General features: G+C 43.3%; 1 protein-coding gene across 6 annotated transcripts in view; it reads left to right on the plus strand.

Moving 5' to 3' along the window:
• The window catches only part of robo1 (roundabout, axon guidance receptor, homolog 1 (Drosophila)), a 369,807-nt gene that overhangs the window by 226,724 nt on the left and 117,362 nt on the right, over positions 1–25,721 (plus strand). For 5 of the 6 annotated variants that reach the window (XM_039826488.1, XM_039826470.1, XM_039826460.1 and 2 more), the window contains one exon: positions 23,806–24,132. In XM_039826488.1, coding sequence (XP_039682422.1) covers positions 23,806–24,132 — 327 coding nt within the window. Of the gene's footprint in view, positions 1–1,981; positions 2,778–23,805; positions 24,133–25,721 lie in introns of those variants that run through there. The other variant, XM_039826487.1, reaches the window with a different exon arrangement.

Consider the following 25,721-nt stretch of genomic DNA (forward strand, 5'->3'; position numbering starts at 1 on the left):
AAAGTCCAAAGAATGGCATAAGCATATGCATACTTTTTAGGGTGGGAGGTTCATTGAAATGTAACAGTACAATAATGCCAGTAACATAACGTTTTACTGACATCGGTCTCTTTTTCTACCTTGTGCACAATCCTTTCCTGTCGTTTCCTGAGTTGGAGGTCATGGGAGAAAGAGAGATGACAGCACTGTTAATGACCTGGACACCGTTTCCTTTTATTTTTTTCTTTGCTTTGCTGTATGAAAAATTGTAAATGCTTGCATGCTCTTGTACCAACCAGCCCGCGCAGAACCCCTCCTATTCTGTTGGGTTTAATTGAGGACTTTGTTTGATAATTACGTCTCTGTTACAGTTCCCTGCTGCTGGATAGAGGACATGTTAGTCTTCAATTGGTGGTATTCGGCTGAACAGCCACTTAGATCCAGGGCTACAGATCCAGGGCTGTAAAAGCTTTCAGGAAAACAAGGCACATGAGGACCAAGTGGGAATGGAGTGTATATAATACACACATGGATGAATGAGAAATAAAAACATGGTCAGAGTTGAAAGCCAGACTTTTGTCTGAATATGTCAGTCGGGTAGCATTCATCATCATGCAGACTCCAGCAGGGGTCTCAAACTGTTGCACAGAGACAGGCAAGGGTGGCTGAAATGGATCCGCTGGGTTTTAAAATTCAGATTAAAATGGATACATTTATAGCAAACAGCAGGGTGCTGAATCTACTGCTACTGCTGATAAACAGCATCATTTTTTGGTGAACCGATCGTAGATTAATTTGTATAAGAATGACTTGTTCTGTTTAAAGTGCTGCATTTGTGTTTTTGCTGGACAATGTGCTCAATGCAGTGTTCTGGTGGTCCTGTAGGTAAAAGATATGCTTATTAGTGCTGTTTATACTTTATTTCTGAGGCAAGACGTTATTATGGGTGCGTTTTCTGAGGAGAATTTGAAACATGACACACTTTAAGCCTGGTTTTGATGACTAATGTGTCACCAGGCTGACATGCCATATGTTGTTATTTTTCCTGGTGAAAACAGGTCTTCTAAGATTAGTTCTGGCAGCCTTCACTGGAGGGCGCTGTTTGGTAACTAATGTCCAGTGGAGCCACAGCTCTGAGCCCAGCTGTGGAAACCTGAAAGACTTTCAGCTGTTCTTTCTGTTCAGCTGAACTCATGTTCCCCCAACATTTTAGATCTTTTAGTGCAAAATAACTTTCACAGATATAAATTATACTTTCCAGATATAAGAGAGGTACTTTGTGTCAAAAGCTAGTTATGACTCAGAGGTGCAAAGAAGTAGTGATCTCACCATCGCAGAGAAATCGGCTTCATTGGAGTCTTGACTGAAAAAAAAAGAGAAATTTATACGGGTGACAATATTTAATTACCAGATAAATAGTGTAATGGTCCGATTTGAAGTAACCATATGTAGTCGTAGTCCACTAATGCGCCTTAACTGCACGTTGTATGTTTGGAACATGACAATATATTCTTATCGGAAACGGGCTGCTGTTCGGAAACGTTATGAATTAAGTGTCTAACACAGGCAATATAGGCCTGCATGTAGACAACATGCACAGATCAAACACAACATTTTTAAAGAAAATGGTACACAATATTTCATGTTGGGACAGTTTGACGACTTTTATTTTCCTCTTATAGGCTCCATTTCGGAAGGATAAAAAAAAAAAAGTAGCATTTACTTTATAATACTGAACTATTAATGGACTATCAAACCACAGCAGACATAACAAAACCCTAAAGTAGGCTATGCTAGAACCATTCTAGAATAACTATTAACGTTCCAAAAGCACACGGGTGAAGTCCCTTAAGGAATATCGTTGGAATATGCTGTTACATTCGTTTTCGGTCATGAACCGCAGAAAATATAAAAACGGAATACTTTCATAAGGTTTCTCTTATTGTTTGGACACAGTTGAAGCAAACCCAGAAGGCTGCCAGTGTGCGCTGTAGTGTGCCTGCGCGGCTCAGTGGGATCCAGGCGGGAAGAGGTTAAATTTCTTCTCTGGGAAACATTGTCGGGTCTATGGAGGGGGTAGAAAGGCGCATACCAATTGACGAGGCATTCCGCTCTCCTTGAATGAAATGCTGTGAATATGAATCCGTGTTTCCCCCCTCTCGCCTGAGGTTCGGGGTCTGCGACGCGCACCAGGATCAGTCGGAGTGGCCGCAGAGGAGAACCGGGCGAAAAGTGATGGAAAAGTTGCACTGATCTTGTGTCTGGATCTGGTGGATGAGGGAGGACGGGACTAAACTCGCAAAGTTTCCGATCTCAAGTGACGGATTCAAAGCTGGACTGAAATAATGTGACTGCAAGGATAGAGGCTTTCAGCGTGGACTACAGCGTTAGTCGACTCACTTTTGACTTAACTTTCAGTTCCGGTGGATTTATTATTTTGTCTGTTTGGAACTGTTTTCATATTAGGCTGTTCTTATTGTTTCCCCATCTTTTGAAGCCTTCTTCTCATCCACAACAAGAAGCCAGAACAAGCTCTGGATAAACTGCTCCTGGACTGTTTATTTTTGATATTTTTGCTTTTTGTGACTTACAAAAATAAAAATCTGGGGGGTTTCATTTTTTAAACTCTGGATTCTAAAGATTTTGCTTTGCACCTTGACATGAAGGAGCAGATGCCTACATTTCTTTTTGAATAATTTGGATTACACAAGAACAATTCTCATAAGAGAGGCGTTGAATGATGTCTCCAACTTCTATTGGATTTGTATTTCTGTTAGGAATTCTCCATGTGTGTTCAGGTAAGTCAGTGACCATTATTTAGAAGTCATCTGGTAGATACAGCTTTTTATTTGGATTTTACAAGTTGAGTTTGAAAAAAAAAAAGAGTCAGAGGTGAAGAAAAGAAATCCTGATTTATCTCTTTAATTCTTTGTAAAGCTACAGACCTTGTACAATTGTTGAATTAGACTATAGTAGGCAGCGCCCATAACAAAAACCCTTTCCCATTTCAAGTATCAAAATGCATTACTAAAATTTCTTTCTTTATTGCTTTCTTAGTAAAAAATGTTTGCTCCAGGGCACACGTTGGCATTAACTTTCCCAATCATAGAAGCCTTTTTGAACATTGGACTTTGTTAAAACAATGTGTTTTAAGCCTTGGTGTGATGTTTCTAAGAGGCTCATCTCTGCTTTATGTTCAGTCTCATGCTTTAAAATGAGGAAGGCAACATTCTGATACACAACAATGATATTTTCTCCCTTGGCCAAAAACATCAACTCTCAGGGTAAAGGGGTTGTATAACTTTTTAGAGCTGAGCACACATAAAGTGACACACAAAGTGCTGAAGCCATGTGGGATCAGTGGAGAGAGCAGCTATTATCGGTCATACAGACAGCACCGGCCCCTATGGAGACCATGCTTCCATGTATGTCACCATTCTGCCCATGCATGACTCTTATTGCTGAGTGCAACATATTTTTTTTTTTTTTTTTAATCAAAATCTGCAGCAACATAGGCTCTTGTTTGTCATTTGTGTTTTTTTCCCACTGACTCTTGGTCTTGTTATAATGCAGCTTCGTGCCTTTTCGTCAGCTCCGGCAGCTTGGTTTCACTTGTCTTTGTCCTCTGATGCTGCTTGTTTCGTTCCTTATTATCTTACACATTATTCCTCTTCACCCATCACATGGATGTCTTTATAGAGATCCTTGCCATTATAGCTGGGGGTTTCCAGGTCAGTTGCTTCTGAGTTATGAGGAAGCAAATGCCCGCCACCCCATTATAAGACATTAGGAAAAGTGCACCCTGAATGGGAGCAAGTGGGGCATTTTACACAAAGAAAAGCCTATACAAAAAAACACAACTTAAGACAACATTTATACAGTAGTGGGATCTCAATCGTGCTTGAAAGTTCTAAATTCGGTGTCAGATGGCCGTGTTCGTCGAGTTTTTTTTCATCATCTGTATTTAAACGTTTTTGTGCTTCCCGATCGGTTTCCTGAAATGGGGTTTTGTTTTCGGTAGAGAGGCAGACATGTAGTGTCGGGGAAAGCCTGTGACACCACAGTCGTTTGAGGAAACACTGTAGCACCTAAACAGGAAGTAGGGTCAGAGGCGAGCGTTTTTCAGCTGGGTGACGGCTCCATCTGCTCCACCCTGGGCCAGATCCTGAGCCTAGGCTGAGCCGCTAATGGTCCTGTCCTGTGAGAAAGCCCGACAGACACCAGGGTTTCCAATTACGCCTAGCTGTGGGGATGTCTGGGGAGGTTTCCTGGGGAGAGGCGTGAGAATAGGGCCTGCTAATAGAGATGGACTGGGCAGCAGATACTCAACGGATTGGTCGTGGATTAGACACCAGTGTCAGGAAAATTGGATTACACACCACTTGGCAGAAAAAGATTTCATAGTTGCTGCTAATTGGAAGGTTAACAACTTCATTCCAGCGTAGGGAAGGTATCAAATCTCTGAAGCAAACTCTTATGGGTATTTAGTAACATCTATGTAGGTAATATTACGATTATTTTCACACTGCTGGCCTGCTTGTAAAAGTATTTTTTATACTACTTGTATGTGTGAAATGGAGTCAGAGAGCTGAGGTGACCTTTGTCCCTGTCACACTTGTGTTGACTTGCTTATTGCCGCCTTGCTCTGTCTGAAGCTTGTAAATTGATACCTTCATCTATCATGTCTGGCCCTGTTATCAGGTGATCTGTCCTCCTGCTATACGCTAAATGGTTGTTATCTCTCCTCCAAGTGCTCATCAGACCTTTTACTCACCTCAGAGCTACTATTCAGATGAGGGCAAGAGGTGGCTGTCCCTCTCACACTCAAAATGACACACTTTCCTTTAAAAAAATGTTCATCCACGTTGTTAACTCTTTGGGTGATGATATAGCATAGCAGCGTGTATAAGGCTACATCTACACTGCTACGTTTTGGTTTAAAACAACTATCTTTTGCTACGTTGACGCCTTGCGTCAGCACTACTCTGGCGTTTCCGAGCCCCTAAAACCGAGACATTTGGAAACACTGCTGCCCCTGTTTTGGTTTGTAAACTCTGGTGTATTCTGGACGGGCACAAACGGAGACCTTTGGGAATGACGATGCACGTCAGTCAGTCTTATCAGTTATTTAGGCTTACATACCTTTTTAGTAACAGTTCCACCATGTCATCGGTTTAAAGCAAATAAATCCCTGCTCTTACTTTTCGCCATCGTTGTTCTTCCTCCAAAGTATTTTCTGTATTATCAATTTATACATTCATGATTTTCAACCGCAGAGTAACTCAGACAATAATTTTTCATATGGTTGTCAGACGTGTTAATATGGACGGAGATCAGTTCTGCTCCCGGAGCTAAAACTCTTGTATGGAGAGCGTCTCAAAACGCCCGTTGAAAATGAAAAACCTAGTAGTGTAGACGTAGCCTAAGTGTGAGTATGTAATAGTGCTGGGCTGTGGGAGGGGTGCCCCGTTTAATCAGCCCCAGCAGCACAGAGCCGTTGAGATTTGACAAATTGACTTGTAAGTGCTGATAAATTGCCGAGCCCTTCCACCTCCTACATCATGACATTATGACAGGACACAGCGGGTTTCAGGGCCAATTAATGCCCAGAGACCACAGGTGAGACCCATCTCTGTCTCCTATCTATCTTTACGATTACCTTTCACATGGCAATTTTTGAAAACAGTCATTAAAGGCCGGCCCTTCAAGATCTCTCGCAGTTACCCACTTTTTTTTATCGGTTATTGTGAAATAGTGTTCTGGTATTCCAAATAGCCCCCAAATCATGTTGTTTCTGAGAGTTTAGCCCTCTGAACTGATGTTGGGTGAGGGCAGTAGGTGTCATGAGAGACATAATGGGGAAAGTCTCAGGTCTGCTCTTTTCCCGGAGTTGTAAAATCTCACACCTGTGTGAGGCAACAGTGCCCATTAAGCTATATCTCTATAACTTTCACTAATACACATTAATCTGATCCTAATCCAAATCAAGCAGGGTTTTACACCCTAAGATCCAGGATTAGGCAGACTTTGGCTTAGTGAAACCACATGGAGGAATGTGGGAGGGCAGCCCGTGTCCTCTTCCTGTTCATGAGAACCGTGGCTAAGTCATTAATGACTGACGAGATAAACATTTCAGAGCAGTTTGTTTTAGGGCAGATAATTAGACGGTGACTCTTAATGATCTGCTTTCCCCCAACTGCTCTTCCCCTAACGACCTAAAAGCGCAGCTTAATTGGATTAATTAACAAATCCATCTGACGTCAATAGTTTGTAATTTGCCGTGCCTGCAGCTTGAGTGATACGCATGTCTGCACGGAGAATCGGAGGATTTAGATCATTTCATAAAAACTGAGGGTGCATGTCAATGCCCTGTGTGTCTCGGGGTTTCACATTCCTCAGGAATTAACTGCGATGTCTCACCAGGCTTGAGTTTGGACTGTTGAGGAGAGTTATGCTCACTGCTTGCTGATGATGTTGTGACGTATTTAGCAAGTGTCACTTTGTCTGTCAAATTGTCTGTCAGTCTAAGCTCTACAAACGTATAGCCAGACAGAGTTAAGCCGTCCACACTAAGAATACTCTGGAACATAACTTCATATAAGCTTTTTAGTCTGGAGCTGGCTGATACTAGAAAGCAGCAGGCGTGTCCAGGATATTAGACTCATGGGTCAGTCCGTATAGTAAATGCATCTTGTTCTGACAGTTGACGTGGAGCACAAACATTCCCTATTGCCAGTCGGTGCGGGAGTGATAAATGACCTGCTTATGAGAAGAAAGGTGTTGTCTGCTTTCTGTCTCGGTTCACAAATGGCACGCTTTGAATCCCCACAGCTTTGATTCCTGCTATGAAAAATGCAAAAAGTTTGCATTGCAGACGCAGCAATGCACGAGCAAATTGCATAATGCTAATCCACGTTTGATTCCACATACGCATATGCATGTTTACTTAATCTATCTCCACCGTGGATTAGTTTCCCCATGACTCCACTAATATAGATGTGAGTGAGAAGGAGAGACGGTGAGGTGGGGAGGGTGTTTGTGTATGTGTGGGGTGGCGAAAGGGGGCTTAAGGAATCTCTTCATCCTCTTACCCATCCCCCACATTTTTTGTTTTGGCCCATTTTTTATTTTTTTTTTAAGACTTGCCTTTTTTGTGACTGGCCAGTGCAGAGCCTTTCTTGAATAAAGAAGGCCGACACGCAGAAAAAGCCTGTGGGGACGGGGAGGGCGCATTGTGTCGCCTTTAACAGGGCGATTGTAAGGCATGGAGGAGGGGAAGAGAATGGTTCACGAGGGACTGAGGGTGGGTGAGGAGTGTAGAGGAGGGGGTGCACCTACACAAAGGCTACCCCAGGGTGTGGAAGGGGGATGGAGGGGGAAGAACGGAGGACGAAGGAGAGGACGGAGCAGTCAAACGTACCACGATACCCCAGCTCTGGGAATACTCTCGGTCGGGCTCTCTGTGCTCACGTTGCATATTCTTACTGGTCCCTCATGGCAGCGAATGTGCTGATTAGGGTGATAGTGGTGGAAAACTGTGAGGCAAGGACGCTGGTGGTGTTTTTTCTTTTAAAGGTGGACATCTGGGGAGAGGTGAGGTTGATGTGTAAAAGTGCTGAGTGAATAAACAATCCTGGTACAAAGCTTCAGTGTGGCATTGAAGGTTTGGTTTTGGTGTAGTATGGCCAACGTCCCTCATGTATCTAAATTCTGCATGCTCAGGAACTCCCAGAAGGCTTGCCCTGGGCCTGGCATTTGCTGTGATGGAGAAGCCATGCTACCGTGGGGTGCTCTGCCGCCTTGTGCATTTTAAAAGGCTCAGACCTGCCTCCCTTTCATTTTTCTCCACTGGGGAGACTGGGGTGGCATTGAGGAAGGCCTCTCCCCAGTATCCTTCTTTTCTTTCTCCCTCCCTGAGCTCAGGCCTCCTCCCAGCCTCTGTGACCATTCTATTACCCTCTCATTGCAAGGCCTGGATACACTATTGAAATGCTAAACCTCTCTTTGGTTATAACTGACAGGGGAAAATATACCATCAAAAGAGGCTGAGAGGAATAGATTAAATTAGCAGTTAAAAGAGAGACTGCTAATTAGTTGATTAACGTCTTTGGTTCCTCCCCCTCTTAGCTACACTGTCGTAGTTAAGATTCCCTCTGGTGACAAGGATATCCTTCCCCAAACATTATTTCCTGTTTATTTAAAAAAAAAAATCATATTGAAAAGCCACTCTCATCCAGAGCTGCATCAGCAGCTTTATGTACTTTATGAGTTCCTGGGGGCTAATTCTGTCACACAAAGACAGTGATAGAAGTGGGAGGGGTGCGCTCTATTTAAGAGGAAGTGCTGGAAAACATAATTAATGAGAAGGTGACCTTGAAATTCACTAACAGGACTGCTTTTGGAGCCGCTCCCACCATTTAGCTGTAACCATGGTGAGGAGGATTGAAATAACTGGGTGAATTCTCAACATGTAAATACACAGTTGCTCTGAACTGGGAGAAGAACTCTAATCCTGATCTATTATCAGGCTCACCTACTTTCTGCAAATTGGTGACATTTTCCTTAAATCTGATTTCACTATTGAAATGAACACAAATGAGTAATCCCAAACTGTCTTTTATCTTCTTTGCTGTACTCTGCCACTTTCTGTTTGTAAAAAAGTGCCTCCACTATTGACTCGTTTAAACGGGAAAATACTTTTGATTTAGGTCTATACTGAAAGCATCTGGGGTCTCATTTATAAAACTGTGCGTAGGATCCTTACTATAAGTGTAGGTACGCCCAAAAGGCCAAAATGGCGTACGGCGAAAAAAAAAAGTCAGATTTATAAAACTGTGCGTACGCACACCTGTAAGCAATGTTCCCTTTATAAATCAGAGATTACCTACAAGGCGTGCGTACCTTGATCAGCCTCTTATCCCGCCCTGTACACGCCCATTTTTAACCATAAATAGTCAATGCAAAGCACCTCATGAATGCTGATCAGTATATGAATGACCCTGGCAGTTGTTACACCGCATCATGATGACTGGCGGAGAAAAAGCAAAAAACTTCTCAGATGTCCAGGATTTGCTGCAAATTCAATTATAATTTTGGCCTGTTCTATAGTGTAGGGAAACATGATCTATAACTACATTTATTAATAATACGTCCAAAACGGCAGGCATTACGGCACTCGGCAGCTTCGATATACCAGACGTATTAACAGAACTATATATTATATCCAAACAAGCCTTAGTGGTAAAGTTGAAGATTATATATAATATTTATTTAAAAAAACACTTATCTGTCTGACATTTCCCTCTGGAAACAGACGGTTTCCCGCAGAAGTGGCGAGGACCTGTATTTGGACCGGGATGGCACGGTTTCGGCGCGTTGCCCTCTCTATTGGATTTCAATTCAGTACACAGATCCAAGAGCTCAGCTTTAGAAAATCTAAATCGGCATATAAGCCAGTCATCGTCATGGTCCCTGAAGTCTCTTTTTCTCCTGACTCTTCCATTAGCGTAGTCCTCCTGCAGGGCCAGCAGTGCCATCATGCGTGGGGTCACCGCAGTATTTATATATGTTTACAACAATTTGTGATTGTTAACGCCTTGCCATCACAGCATCAACTAGTGGTATCCCCCACCCCGAGATACAATTTGAAGACGAAAGAAAGTAATAGGATAACACACTTTTCTTCATGCACGTTTTGTCACAAACAGTATTAAAGTTCGGACCGATAACGAGGACATTAAGGGTAACGATTGCGCGAGAGCTAACGGCTGTATTTTCAGACTTTGACATTTGATGATATATGCACAGTTTTGAAGACATACATTTAGTTATTTACACTGTGTTCTGAAGTTATCTAATGCTAGGGTTTTTGATGCTATCCTGTATTCCGTGCAGTCGGGCCATCTCCTCCTCCTGCGCTCCGTAGCGGACAATGTGACGTCGAGACAGAGCCGATTAAATATTAAGAACACATTTTTATTTAAGATTTGAGTTGAAGGGGTTTATGGAACAGTTATCACTCAGTAAAAGCGCAAATAACACTGCTGGATTTCATCTTCATGGTAACGTGGATGATACGGAGTGAAAGAATATGCGTGAGGCATCGATACTAGAAAATATTACGAGTAATCTTATTCCCATTTACTCTCTGCAGTCTGACTTCACCACCTCACCACCTGCGTCGCCAATTCCTATTTTGTCTCCCAAATGTGCGTACGCATTGGTTTAGAGTTTGCGTGGAGGACCGCACATTCTCCCGTCAAGTTTGTTTTTTATAAATCACAACCTTTGCGTGGGAAGTGGCGTACGCACGTTTTCAGCCCCGTTTTATGCGTACGCCACGTTTATAAATGAGACCCCAGGATTTTCACCTTTTCAAAAAGCTTTTAAACTATACTTTTCTATTGTGGAAAAAAAACAAAACTTGCCGAACTGGTTATCAGTCCTTCCTGTCACTGTTTCAGTCTCCTTCCACTGTACAATGCTCCCTGTAACGCAGTCGCTCTCTCTTCCTCCCACGTCCGCTCTCCTCGCCTCTACAATGAAAGCTCTAATTGAAAAACAGTTGATACACCGGCTGAGAGACAGGTTCTTCAGGCTTTAAGCACAAGATTGCGTTTGCGTTTTGCTGCGTTTTTTTTTTTGTCACCAAGTCTTAATCGGAAGCTTCATAGTTAAAACTGTAAAAGAAGCGCACTTAAGGTTCAGAGCCTAACCTCTATTTCCCTACATGCACTTGGCATCGGTAATCTCACCTTTTTTTGACTTGAGACATTGTTGCAAAATGTCTGAAGGCACTTTGTGATAATATGCTGTCCTACTTGACTGTTGTGATTCTTTCTGACGTTCAGTCCTGACAGCCGGTGTTTATCCCGACACATTATGTCCTTTAATCAGAGCAGACTATTCACTTCTGTCCCCACCTCTGCTCAATGCTTTCATCCTTTTGACATCTTGAAGTGTATTTGGTTTCCTCTCTCTGGGTAGCCAAAGCCAAAATTATTCAAAGTGTTTTCTTGACCCCATTGACTTTGATTGAGCTGAGCTCTTTTCTTTGCATTTGCTCTTTAATTTTGTGCGATAGAAATGTGGGTATTTTATTCAGACATCAAAAGCATACATGGACTTTGCACTCATGTTCTATTGTGGAGACACTGATGAAGCAAACATTATGGATTTAAAACTATATATAACGTTTAAGCTGAAATCTGTCTCTTTATTGGCTTTCAATGTTGATCACTTTTTAAAGGGGGAGGTTGAGGAAATCATTAAAAACTCAGTGTCCGTGAAAGAGGAAGAGATATCCTCTGGGTGGTTATTTCCACTTACAAAACAGTTTGAAAGGCTGTTGGTGAAAGGGATATTTCTTCTCTTGCATTTGTCATCACAGCTGTCTAGCGCAGATGTGATTGTCCCCTCCAGAGAACAGGTTTTCTTAGAAATAGTTTTCAGACGTCTGGATTAAGGAAGTAGGGTACATTTATGACAAAGTCTTTTTTTTGTTGTAGCATGAAAAGAAAACAGCATTTGGTTAGATACACTGTGTACCTGGACAGTTGGTATGTGTTTTGAGGAGAGGACGTGGTAAGTGGGTGCTGCAAAGCACACAGGCCAGTGAGCAGTTGTCTGCAGAAGGAAATTTAATTTTAATGCCAGACTGGGCACAGTCTCCCCTCTGTGGATGTCAAAAGAAAAAGGCTTCTTGGCAGACTTTGCCCCTTCATTAATTTTGACCAAATATTTACTGTGCATCACATGGCATGCCTTACATCCCACTCTTATTTTTCCAGGCCAGGTTTTCGAACAGTTTGGGGCGATTTGTGTTCCATTTGGCTGGACTCGGGCCATGCCCCACTCAACAGGCCCATGCTGGTGTCTCTGGGATCTGGCCACATGAGAACCTGGCTCCACTGAGTCTTAACCTTCGCTATGCCTCTGGGAGCCACGTTTCATTTTAATAATACCTTGTATCCACAGCTACAGTGCATGAACCACTGTCACATATATGCATGCACATGCACAAGCTTTCACACATTGGCGGCCCAATGTTATGTGCGCTGTGCTTACCCTTTAACCTAAAGGGCACCAGAAGGATATGTGCCAAGTTTCTGCACTCTGCTTTACCGTTGTAGCCTCGTCTGAATGCTGTAACTGGAATTCCCTTTCAACACCCAGCTGTCTGAGATTTGCTTTAGAATGTGTTTGGGCGAACATTTAGAATAGCCTACATAAGGTCATTGGCTCTGCTCTCAGGGACTGTAATACAACACTGGTCCAACAGTAGACCTGTATCAGCCGCTGCCATCAACTAAATAACATTTAAAAAGCATTAGGTGCTTTTTGGCCGTGCCTGCCCTGATTCACTTTGGCTTCTCTTCAGAGCTGTTCTTTTTCTTGGCAGCGAGCCCAAATGCCATAGTCCCTGTGGCCGGGCTGTGCCAGCTGAGTGTGCTGGTCCTTCTTCCTCCTCGATGCTCGCCAGCCCCTCCCCTGCCTTCCCTCTACTTCTAGCCCTCTATCCCAGGCTACATCTACACTACCACAATATGGTTAAAAACGAATATCTTTTGCTATACGTTTACGCTAGGGTTGGGAATCACCAGAGGCATCAGTATTGATGAATACTGCAATATTCTGCGATATATTGAAATTCCCAATTTCAAACGTGTCTCCAAAAGGAAACTTTGTCAACATCTGCTTTATCTAAAAAGATAAATTTGTCTGTTTGTTCATCTCACATGTATAATAATAGATCGATACCTAGCGTCTGTGTATGGATACAGTATTGCCACGGAAAACATTGCGATACTTATCTGTTAGGTAGGCTTACATAATCAGTAACAATTCCACCTCGTCGTCGGTCCGAGCAAATACATCCCTGCTCTTACTTTTCGCTGCTGCTGTTCTTTCTCAAAAGTCTTTTCTCTAATTTCGATTTATACGTTCATGATTTTCATCTGCAGAGTAACGTCAGACAATCTGCTTCCTGTTACCACCTGCGCATGCCCAGTGTATGCCAGTGGTCATGTGATATGCGTTGTCACTTGCGTTAATCTGGACGGAGATTAGCTCTGCTACTGGAGCTAAAACCCGTGTGTGGGCGGAGGTCGTTTTTGTTTCAAAACCCCGCTTAAAAAATGAAAACATAGTAGTGTAGATGTAGCCCCAGCCCCCGTCATGGCCGCTCACAGGAACGCAATTACTTCAGCCAGTCCAGAGAGTGACACAGAGGATTATTATCGTATTGTTATGGACACAGAACTGAGCAGACAGCAGATGTTAAAATCAGTTAAGCACACTGGTTTGTATACATTCACCCTGATGCTTCCATTCCCCTGCAATAATTGCATAATATAGTGTGACTGTTAACAACCCGGTCTCACGGCAGTTCGTGTAAATGTCTATTGATACGTGTTCACGGAGACGTTTTTCTCGTTTTTTACGTGTAAATGTCACGTTATTTTCTCGGGGAAGAGGTCGCTCCATAAGCCGGGAGGCGCCCGCGAGACGGCCCGCTGGGGACGCCCCACAATAACGGGATGGCGGAGGTTGGGTTTAGGAAAGAACTTACGGGGAAAGGGCGCCTTAAACGCCGGGGAAAGGGCGCCTTAAACGCCGGGGAAAGGGCGCCTTAAACGCCGGGGAGACGCGCCACAGTAACACGCGGGACAAAACGCCACACGCAGGGACGCCATCCCCGGGAAACAAAGCGCCGCACGCGGGACGCGATCCCCGCTCGCCCGGGTGAAAGTCCTGTGTTGTTTGACCCATCCACCACCCCGACCAACCTCCCTACGCGGATTTTCGGCTTTTTATATCACTCCCTACCATTTCGTGCTGTGGCCACAAAATAGGCTTCCCATTGAAATACATTACTTTACATTTTCGTGTTGTCCACCACGTAAAAACCGACAAAAACGTCTCCGTGAACACGTATCAATAGATTCAAATAACGTCACATTTACACAAACTTCCATGAGACCGGGCTGCTGTTAAACGTATGTTTATAATCCATGCTTTAAACGAAATAATTGTTTTTCAAAGCACTAAACAAATTGTTTTGCTGAAATACAATTTATTAATCCCGTGAGAATTTTAAGGCTAGCAGTTGATGAAAGAACAAGTCAGCAGTGAGACTCCTGCTGTCCCCTGTTGGGAAATAAATGTACCAGCATATTCAATTACCCCCGCTTCTCCTGTCCTGCTGTTGCAGGGTGCTTTGATGTATCACTGAGAACGCACTGGTCAAACCTCATTAAAAACAGGCAATGCTGGAAAACAAAAACAAGAAGTAATTGGCCACTCACACTCCCTTGTGCTTCTTTTCCGTAATCCCCCCCCCCCATGCGCCAAACCTTGACTCTGGCGCATACACAAGCTTCCTAATAGAGGGTCTAAGGCTGGCACGTACTAATTACGGCTCTTCTCCCAGGATCTCAGCTCTGCTGAAGGAACGACATCCCTGACACCGGTGTCGGGGGTTCTTTCATGAGAAGTACGGGCCGGGTTTTCTCCTTAGGTCGTCTCTGTGAATATGCAGGGTCAACTCGAGGAGGCTGCTCAAAGTCACACACAGACATGTACACTGTGAATAGATGGATGGATGGATGGATAGAACGATACGAGACACACATCCAGACAGACCGACTCTTTGCTTGCATCTGCCCTGCTCTGTTCAGCTCATCTGCCTGCATGGTCTCCGGAGCCAATTTGACAGGCAGCTTCCTAACAAGCATTCCAGTCTTTCCCACTACAGATTTCCTGCTTGTCTCAGTGAATGGATATAATAAAGCATAGGAGATGCGTTTGTCCTGCAGGAATGAATTCTACCCTCATGGCCTTCTGCAGACTTTGACAGTTTTTATTTTTGTGTCTAATGACACTCGCTGGGGCTGCTTGGCATCAGGACGAGCTACAACTCATCCACAATTGTGTCCCCTGGGTTTCTTTTGAAAATTCATTATTGTATAGTATATCTTCCCCTTGTCGTGTCCTTTCACACTTATGCCCTATGTTTCTGACAATTTATGTGAAATTCCTATGCTTTGTTTCTATTGTTAATGAATAAACCATGATTCTATATGAAGTTTCCATTCATAACTTGCCCACAAGCTGACCGACGACACACAGATGGCTTTGTCGTCTTTGGTTGACTTAAGAGGTGTTTCATGAGCATCAGCGCTGCTTTATCATACTTGCGATCGTGCCTGGTGTCTTTCAAATGTGTCAGGCCCGTTTTGGGGAATGCCTGGAGCAGAAGTGGAAATACTGCTCCTATTGTCGTAGATCCAGATGGGGGCCCCAGAGCAAAGGAGCACTCTGCTGGGGCTGTCTCACTCCTGGCCTGGCCCGCCAGGGGAGAGTCAGGGATGTGTTTCCCAGCTGACATAGCCAGATTTGGGGCTTTTGTGCTTTTAGGCCTAGGGGACCATTGTATTCGGATCCCATCCTGATGAGCAACAGTGATTATACCACAGCCCCAGAGAGCATATGTTGGTAACCTGGACGATCAAAGGCATCATCAGTGATAATAATGTGCTGCCGACCGATCTTAATATTTTATTAGTCCATTTACAGAACTGTTAAAAACTGTAGTTTTTTCTTAAATAGTTTTCGGCATTTAATGCTTTTTTATTTAGGCAGAAATAGACAGGAAAGTGTAGAGAGAGGGTGCGGTTACGACTGAACCCTAATGGTACGCACGCACCCTACCCAGTGAGCTACCGGGGCACCCCAACTGGAACATGTTTTGTGGTTTACAAATCATTGATCTACTTTCCTGTGTATCACACCTTCCTATTGTTTGAAATGAAATTAATTGTGTTGGGAGCCTTACAGAGTGTCAACAGTATGTGGACTTTTACTTTAACCTTGTTCAATGTCTTGGCCTTAATAATAACAGAGGAGCTTTGTGTCATGCTTGGATTACCAGCCACCTTTTACTCAAATATCAAAAGAAGCATTGTAATCATCTGTGAGCATGTGGACTTTGTTTCTATAAAAGCAAATACAGCTAAACAATCAAATAATGTAGCGTTGGCATGCAGTGTTGTGTGTACACTCTCAGGTAGTGTGTTTTGGGTTTGCTTTGATTAAAAAAGCACACATTTGGACGCTAGTACTATTTTTTTTTTTTTTTTTTGGAAACCGATATCTTCTTCGTTCTCAAGTGCTGCTGTAGCATCAGCGAGGAAACCGTACCCCGTTCTGTTTGGTAAACTGAGACAAAGAGATGAGGAAAGAAAGAGGCCATAAAGATATCCATCATCCCCCTCCATCACCCCACCTCTGGGTCCCCATACACACTCACACACGGGGCTCTAATCCTGCCTCTTAGGAGTGTAAGTGATAGCCTTGTGTAACATTAAAAACAGGAGTGATCTGATGCAACTGGCAAAGTCATTCATGCAGGGCATTCCAGGGTGGGATCCTGATGTTGAAACGAGAGAGATTCGGTTTCCCTTTCCTGTTAATGTCATCTGATCAGCAGGAGTGCGGTACCTTGCCTTTTCGCTTCGCTTCCGTCTCTCCCTCTGTTTCTCCCTCTTATCTCTGCCCTCTCTCTCCGTTATCTTCTCTAATTCAACAGAAAAGGGTGCCTTTTCTTTTGCTTTCAGTCATTTATTGCCAGGCACCGTCCCGAGCAGGCGTGGCTCCAGTCTCTGCCTGGCTGCCCCGAGGGACACGCCCTCTGCTCTTATCTCTGCCATAAATCCCTCTTAAGTCCTCTAATCATAGATTAATGGGACCGTAGATAGGGAGTGCCCTACTGTGCTTGGCCTTCCTTATCATAGACTCATATTCAATATCTCTGCCATTGCTCAGCTGGACATCTGATATGGGGTGTGATGACACCTCCCAATTATAGCATTTGTCTTTATGGGATTCTGTGACCTTGATGTTTATGGATGAAATAAAACTTGAACAAAAATATTGCTAATTGCTCACATGATTGCTCATTGCTCACATGTCATCCTAGGCTGGGATCGTTTGTACTATAGTGAGAACAGGACTGAATGACACAGCATTGTGAAGTTTGGTTTATCATTCAAGGAAGTAGACCCATTATCCCGTCTCCCTACCTCAGGGGACGACAGTGACAACAGATCTAAATTGCTTCCCTGTCCCTCTCCCCTGTGGGTTCTGTGGGGTAAAGGGCAGGTGCCTGGCTCCTTTCCTCCTCCTCATGCTCTGCCAAGAGAGCAGTCATGGAAAAGAGCTGTGAGAGACGGAGGCACATTTGCTTTTTAAGCGAGGGAAATCACTGGACCTGAACTTATTACTTCAGCTTGGTGATTGTTTTTGTCTGTTTTTTGGGCCCTGCCTTTCTGCTTCTCTCCGTATTTATGCTGAGAGTGATTAGTAATAAAAATGCAGTACACATGAGGTCGCCTGTGGGGTTACATGAGCTTTTAATTGCAAAGGGCAAACCCGCTGTGTTTAAGGAGTGACCCTGGCTCTGACTGAGCTGACCCTGTCTAGCTGTTTCTTATCCTGAGGCTGCTCAGAGTCTAAGTTGTAGTTTTAGGGTCGCCTTTTATGCTTTCAGTCTGAGTAGTTCGATTGATTACTGCCTCCGAGACATGTACGCTTTGCTGCACCGCAAACAAGATTTTATTGCATTTTGTTGTATTTGACATCTTGGCTATTTAATATGACCGTAAATGTTCTCATTAAAATTCTTCCATTACTAACTGTGGCATTGTGTAATCATACAAAATCAATATTGCAGCTATAGTGTCAATAGTATGGGAAGTAGTAGTCAAATCAGCCATTATAAAAACCACAAGTTAATAAAACAATCTAAACTTAAATAATGTTTCCCCCTTTCTTACTGAGATATAGGCTATACACAGTACCAGTCAAAGGTTTGGACACGCTTACTCATTCACTTAAATGGGTACTGTATGTAGTAAGTATTACTAAGATTTTTATCCATTTATTATCATATATGTAGTCCATTATTCTATTCCTTGCAATGTAGACTTGCAGCGACAGAGTGCACATATGGATGAAAGAGAGAAAAGTAAGTCATAGTAAGTAAACTTTATTTAAGTGCCTTTCAAAGCCAGGGTTACAAGGTGCTGTACAGTGCATCATTGAACAAAAATAGAAAGTTAAGCGGGAGATAATATTATAAAAACAAAACGAAAACACAATAAAATGAGCGTACGCATGGACAGAAATGGAGACGTAAGACATCAACTTTCTTTGATCATGAAGCCTAATACAACTCTGTATCATTCTCTGGTTCATCAGTGAAGTGTATGGGCTACACAGTGGTCTGGTGTCTTTGCTAACAACATATGAACAGGTCCAGCACGGGTTGAATGTGCAGTGACTGTGTTATATTCTTTTCTCCTGTATAAAGTGGCTGTATTCTCACTGCGCTGCATTTTTCGCGAACTCCGATAACATACATTATCATTATAATTACATCTCTGTCGCCTGGATCATCCAGGCGCTGCCTCACTCCCTCTTCCTCTCCTTGCACTTCTCATGCATCAGTTCAGCGTTGTTGCCTGTGGAGTGGCTGTGGCTGCTATGTCCAACAGTGTATTGGTTTTTTTGCCGTCTGTAAAAAAAAATTCTAAAACTCTATAATTATTTTTCCGGGTCATTTAAATGAATACAAAAACATTATTGTTGATATTTAGTATGATCTCATGCTGTTGTACAGTGGTGGAATGTAACTAAGAACATTTCCTCAAGTACTGTACTTAAGTACAAATTTGAGGTACTTTACTTGAGTCTTCTCCTTTCATGCCACTTTCTTCTTCTACTCTGCTACATTTCAGAGAGAAATATTGTACTTTTGACTCCACTACATTCATCTGCCAGCTTTAGTTACTTTACAGATTAAGATTTTTTTTAATTATAAATCAAACTACCCAACAATATACATGTCTATAAGTCGAGCTGAAATGAATAAGCAATTAAACACTTTGATTGACAGAACTGTTTCGATATTTTCCAGTCTCAATGAATACTTTTACTTTTAATACTTTAAGTAGCTAAATTTTCCTGATGATGCATACTTTTGCTTAAGTAACATTTTAATGCAGGACTTTTACTTGTAACGGAGTATTTTCTACAGTGTGGTATTAATCATTTTACTTCTGTATACTTCTTCCACCACTGCTGTTATATTGACAAATCTGATTGAGTTTACCACAATGACTGCCCCTGTTCATTCTGTTATGCTCTATTTGTATGATCAGTAGCAGTCTATCTCTTATGCATATTATTTCGTTGTCAGATTGAGGAAGCAGGCTTATCTCGTGGAATATAGATTCACAGTTCATCCACTCCTGTTGCAGGGTGAAAATCCAGTTTAGCCCCAAGACACAGATGAATCGATATGAGGTGTTAGCCATAATGTTAATATACAATGTATGCCTAGTAATCTACTGGACAGCCCAGTGACCTTGGCTTCTTGAGAACAATCACAAATCCCGTGATCATGCCCTGTCTATCAATGATTGGATTGGGGAAACTGGATTTCAGTGTGGGCAAATACCCTGGAGGTCTTCATAAGTCCTAGGATGCATACAGATACTGTGTGGGTACTCATGGGTCAGTCTCTGGGTCTGGACCCTTGTGGGGGCTACACGGATGGGTCTGTTCACTTCAGTGTGCCTATTGTTGCTGATGGGCTCCCATGGTTTCTTGTTCATTACTGGGATTGTTTTTAGCATTGAGCGCAAAGTTACAAAGAATTGTAGTTTTTTTTAATTACCTCCACAGCAAGCACTGGCTCCCTCAAGCATAGTTTTGTTTGTGTGTGTGTGTGTGTGTGTGTGTGTGTGTGTGTGTGTGTGTGTGTGTGTGTGTGTGTGTGTGTGTGTGTGTGTGTGTGTGTGTGTGTGTGTGTGTGTGAATAAATGAGAGAAAAGAAACACCAAGCGCTCCAGCATCAAGTGCGAGGGTTAAGGGAGAAGCAGAATCTTGCCTCAGGCACCAATCGATCAGATCCTTGCAGTAGAAGTCCCAGCTTCCCTTTGGTGAGGCTGTGTATTGCATTAGCTCATCTCACATTTTCTGTCTGCAAGCGAAGAAGGGGGGGGGGGGAGAGGGGGATAGAAAGTAGGAGAGGGGGCGGTTGAAAGCGGCAGAGGAGAAGGAAGGGCAGCGCTTTGAAATAAAGGGAGGGTTAGACGACTCGAAGCGAAGCGAGAACGAGACGCTGAGCAGCGTGGTTCAGCAGTGAATTGTGCACTCTGCTCCTCTCTTGTTTCTGGCTCAGATTTGGTCCTAGGAGTGTGCTGTAGAGCCGGAGTAAAGTTAGCTTTTTGGCCATCTTCTAAAATTATGCACCTGTAGAGGAGGACGTGGGAGTGTTTGTGCCATGACAGAATAATCCTTTACACCGCCTGTGTCTTTTTCCCCTGCTGAGGGGTAATGGAGCTGAAGTAACTGGGGTCATTCAAAGTGTCTGTGGGGATCAGTACAACACACACACACATGCTCACACATGTACACACGTGCACACACATGCACACAATGAATTCAGTCAGGAACATGGAAAGCATAATAGCATTCTGTAACTGATACATTCTCGCACCCACTCACTGCTCAAAACACACACCCACACATGCTTAGGAATTACACACAAAACACTTATTAGAGTTAAATATGAATTACTGAATATGTATTGCTTATTCTTACCAACTTCCCTGTAACAGGATACTGTAACTTACTGTATTGGATTCTCAGTCTGCATCTTAATCATGCAGATCGGGTTAATCATCTACAGTAAACAGCCGCTGATCAAACACAGCACTGCCTGCTGCGCAGCTCCCTCACAGCGGGCCACATCTAAATAGTTAATGGTCCTCCCATAAAACTCCAAACTTCAGACCCTTTCAAATTAGAGAGGAGCTATCTAAATCAGGAATGGAACAGGCAGAGCAGATAGCGCAGAGCTCTTTAATAAAACATATTAGCCTGCCTTGTCTGGTGAAGAGTGGTAGTAGTGGTGCAGTCGCTGTGATGATGGTAATGGGCCTGCATATGCTAGCATAGCGAGGTGTGTTAGCTCAGCTCTTTGCTCCAGTTTGCTGTCCGACCAAAGGGTGCGCCTCATTAGCATATGGTCTGTAGGTTCAAAAGCTTGTGACGGGAGCAGGTTACAAATGGAGGTTAATAATCTCAGTAGTTCTTCAGCTAGCTCCAATAGCCAGGAAGCACAGACATGTATTTTTTTAATTAACTTTATTCAGCGTCAGATAGCAGACTAATTCATTCTTGCTAAAGGCTTGATATGCCACTGTCTCTAATTCTCCATCTGTTCCTTTCGGTCTCTCAGAAATGCTTTAATCTCTACAGTTTTTCATACGCACGGAGTGTCTATAGAATGACATGCTGAATTACAGGGATTTCTGTGAGAGATGTCTTATTTGTTGTTTTGCCACTAAATAATGAATCATGAGCTGATTGGTGTTAGTCTAATTGCTCTAAATATAGTATATGTTACTTGCACATTTTGAATACAGTGTTCTGTCCATTGCACTGTATCATTTCATTATTTTCAACTAAAGGCTATCTGAAAATAAATGCTTATATGAATAAATAACCAGTGGCCTCCCTTATTATGGCTTATTAAGAGTGGCGTACTGGCTTTTTGTGATATTTTTTCCACTATCATTGCAGCACATTGCAGCAATACACAACCACTGCAGTTTGTGACCAATAGTTTTAAGGCTCCAACACACCAACCTGACGGCCGACCATCGGCAGAAAAGCCAGTCGGACTGATCAGTCGGCTCCCAGAGGTCCAAAAAGTGCTTCAGAACACACCGAAGCGACGCCGACTTGAGCGTACGTTCTGCGCGAGACATAGTACGTCTCCATAACAGCAGGCGGCGCTAAAACTACGAAAATAGTTCACCGAAATGTGTTTCTGAAAACATTTTAAGGGAGAAATAGGCCAGACAGTTGCTGAATCTGTCTTCATCTCAGATCGACAAAGGTCAGTTTAAAAGATTTTCGTCAGATTTCGAGAGGCTCCGTCACTCATCCCGCTCGCCATTACCGTGTTAGCGCTCCACCAGTCAGATTGGTCATTGAGTCCGACTGCCCGCCCTCCGACCCAGAAAGTCAGGGCGGCCAAAACGAAGGCCGACGGCCCCTCCGACTGACGGCACGGAACACACCGAACAGACTCGAGTCACCCACCTCGCCAGACTGTCTGACGGCCGATTATCGGGCTGGTGTGTCAGGGCCTTCAGAAAACACGTGCAGGACATAGACAAGGAACTCTGTCCCAAAGAAGAAGCTAACACCAAGTCTCATGGGAAAATGCAGTGTTCATTTAAAAGCAACAGGTGTCGAAGATGCATGCCCACAGTAAATAAAATAAAAATCTATATATATTTTTATAAAAGAAAGTCTGCCCTGTTATAAACGTAAGTTTAGAAATTACTTGGAAAGACTCATAATCATGATGTCCTTCATTGGGATACTGGATTAATTATATTTCATTGACCACACTACGCATTTGCGTTGAAGTGATTAATCTTTCCACAGCGCTGTCACTGATTATGCTGACTTTACTTAAAATATATGGCGACCACAAGAAGAGTGCCTTCTCAGCACCAGATTTGTAGGGTAAAGGGGGATGGACAGAGGGCACATAAATGAGGCAGTGTGGCAAGTTCACCGGATGGTGGGTAAATTAATTGGCGGCCTGTGCCTCCAATTAGACCAGACTCTTTTTAATTGGTCCTGAATAGGCTCCAAAGGCCTATGCTGGGAGATATGGCGAGTGGGGAAAAAACTCTCTCTCTCACACACACACACACACACACACACACACACACACACACACACACACACACACACACACACACACACACACACTATTGTGTGCACACAATGCATTCGCAGCCATCAAGTCCCACCCTTCAGGAATTGACAACAGGAAGCTAATTTGCATGTAAAGCAGGTTTGATAGCTACAGCTGACTGGTCGGAGAGCAAAAGTAATGGCCTGAGATAGCACTGGGGTGTTAACCCCCTTGGCACTGCTGTTGGCACTGCTGTTGGCGGCTCAGTCTTTCTTCAATAGTGTAATCTCTATTCCTGCTCCTTCTTTGTCCCTAAGATATGCGCTGCATCTATATCTTATCTTTTATCTTTTAATTTCCTTTTACCTTAAAGGTGTGTCATATTCTTGTTTACTGTTGCCTTCTTTTTCTTTGTTGCTCTTTGATCTAAGACATGACAGTCACATAGCTGGAGCAGTGCTAAGCATTACTAAAGGAGCTGTTACTGTAATTAAAGGGAGACTTTGCTCACAGATTGGTAGTTTATTTGGTCTTACCTGCATCAGCAGTACCTGTCATTGTACCTCAAAGAATATGTTCCACTACTTTGAAATGATATCTGTAGGTAAATGTGACCTACATATATCAATATATATTGTGGAGGTTTAAAGACGCATACTTGTTGAACGTCAATATTGTCAAGGTGATCGTTGAGCTGATCAAAAAGCACAATAGGCTGACATTCTCACCTTACAGTCAATAATTAGAACATGAACATAAATATAGTTAGAACTCTTGAGAATTGAATGGATTACTAACCCTGTATGGTAAAACAATTTCTGCTAGGTATTTCAGGGAAGCCTGCTATGCTAATTACATATTTCCGGAGGAAGGTATAGTTGCCTTTAAAACTGTCCCATTGAGTTCACTCCATCAGGCCTGTCGGCCTTATGTTTTCTTCTTTCATATTTCAATATAACAGTTAAATAAGGGCTTTAAAATCCATTCAAGTGTATAAATCCTCGCAAATGTAAACTTTCATTTTTGTCATTTCTTCTAAGGATCCCGTCTGCGCCAAGAGGACACCCCACCCCGGATTGTGGAGCACCCCTCTGACCTGATTGTCTCCAAAGGGGAGCCCGCCACTCTCAACTGTAAAGCGGAGGGGCGGCCAACCCCGACAGTGGAGTGGTACAAGGATGGAGAGCGGGTGGAAACGGACAGGGACAATCCCCGTTCTCAGCGCATGCTGCTGCCCAGTGGCTCCCTCTTCTTTCTACGCATTGTCCATGGACGACGGAGCAAGCCGGACGAAGGTTCCTATGTCTGCGTGGCCCGCAACTACCTGGGAGAGGCAGTAAGCCACAACGCCTCGCTGGAAGTAGCCAGTAAGTGCAGCATGTCTTCCTATTTCTTCTTCGCCTCCAGTGTGGGTGTGAATGGAAGAGTTTGGGTTTAGATGCAGCTGAATAGCAGGCTCCAGTTTCCTTCAGTGTTTCTGTGCTCAATGTGTTCATTGAGTTGGATAATCTCTCAGGAGATGGGCAGGATGTGTTTGGCCCAGCGATCTCCGTAGGCCTGCGGAGTCTTGGGGGAGAAGTGGCCTGATCATTCCAGGGTGAGTGCTTCTCTAAAGGGCCCATGGTAGGTGGTCAGGAGATACAATGGGAACAAAGCTCTTTCTGTTTTAGCCCTGCTTCTGTTTTTTGCCAGAGAGATAGGTATGAGGTTTTATATCTAAAGGAATGCAATCATTGCATCTGTGTTGAGTCGTCTTTTAATGAAGATCTTCCCCATCCATTTCATTAAAGTATCAGAGATTCCCTTTATTGTCTGCCACACTCGTGCAACAACAGGCTAGCTTTGATGTAAAATGGATTCAAGCATCTTGGGGGTCAACAAGCAGGCTTGGACACATATTAGATGGGAGTATATTTGGCAGTCAGTGGGTATCCAATGTAGGATGAGAAAATAATCTTTCTAAACCATTTAGTCTTTTTGTGAGTGGTGACCAGTGTTGACAAATTTGTTCCCATGATTCTTTAAAATGCTGCTTTCGTTGGGTGAGGTCAGCTCTTCAGATATATTATCTCTTTACTCTCTTGACTGGCGGAGAGTGAAGGCTGAAGAGGAGAGCTCAGATATCAACCGCTCCTCTAGCATGCCCAGAGGCTGTCGCCAACCCGCTCACTGTAATCTAATCAAGATGGGGAAGAAAGAATTGTGTGTTTGAATGTGTACGTGTTTGTTTGAATGTGTACGTGTGTGAGTGAATGTGGAGTATGGGGGGTTGTGGGGCTGGGCATGGGCTCTCGGCTTTTTGAGGGTTAGGGTCTTGGGTATGAGGTGTCAGTCCGATAGAGTAGGACTGCTTGCTGTGCATTTAAGCTGTATGAGTAGGATCTCTGGAGGGTACAGATGGGACAAACTGCTCTGCTCTTAAGGCTGTTTTCGTTATATTCATCTTCAATGTCCGCAAAGTGAAATGTTAAGTTAGAAGCATCAGATACCTTAACAGGCTTCTTGATAAAACACTGGGTTTTTATGGTGTAATCCATGAGCTCTGTTTATTTTAGAGTGGAAGTCTCCCTTCAGGTGATCAGAGAGGAGATGCAGTGCAGAGTGGTGGTCCAGATAGTGTCCTGTCCTCATATGTCTTGCAATATCTAATGCCAGCCAAGCTTGTCAACTTAAAAATTAAACATCTGCACAATTTAAATGCAATAATCCAAACTACCTTACAGGCAGAATATTAACATGAAATATGATAAGTAGAGAAATACAAAAGAACTCAAATGTTTCCACAGGTCAGAATGCTAAACACATTTCCCCCAGAAGTCGATAATATAGAGTGTTTATTTCAGAGGTGGGTTTTTCAAGTAGAAAAACATGACACTTGGCAGGAGCCGCGAGGACCAGAGTACAGAGTACCGTTGGCTCAGTCTCAAGTTTGGGCTGCTTATTCTGTATAAGGTTC

The sequence above is a fragment of the Perca fluviatilis genome, chromosome 2 (assembly GCF_010015445.1).
Source record: "Perca fluviatilis chromosome 2, GENO_Pfluv_1.0, whole genome shotgun sequence".
Classification (NCBI taxonomy): Eukaryota; Metazoa; Chordata; class Actinopteri; order Perciformes; family Percidae; genus Perca; species Perca fluviatilis.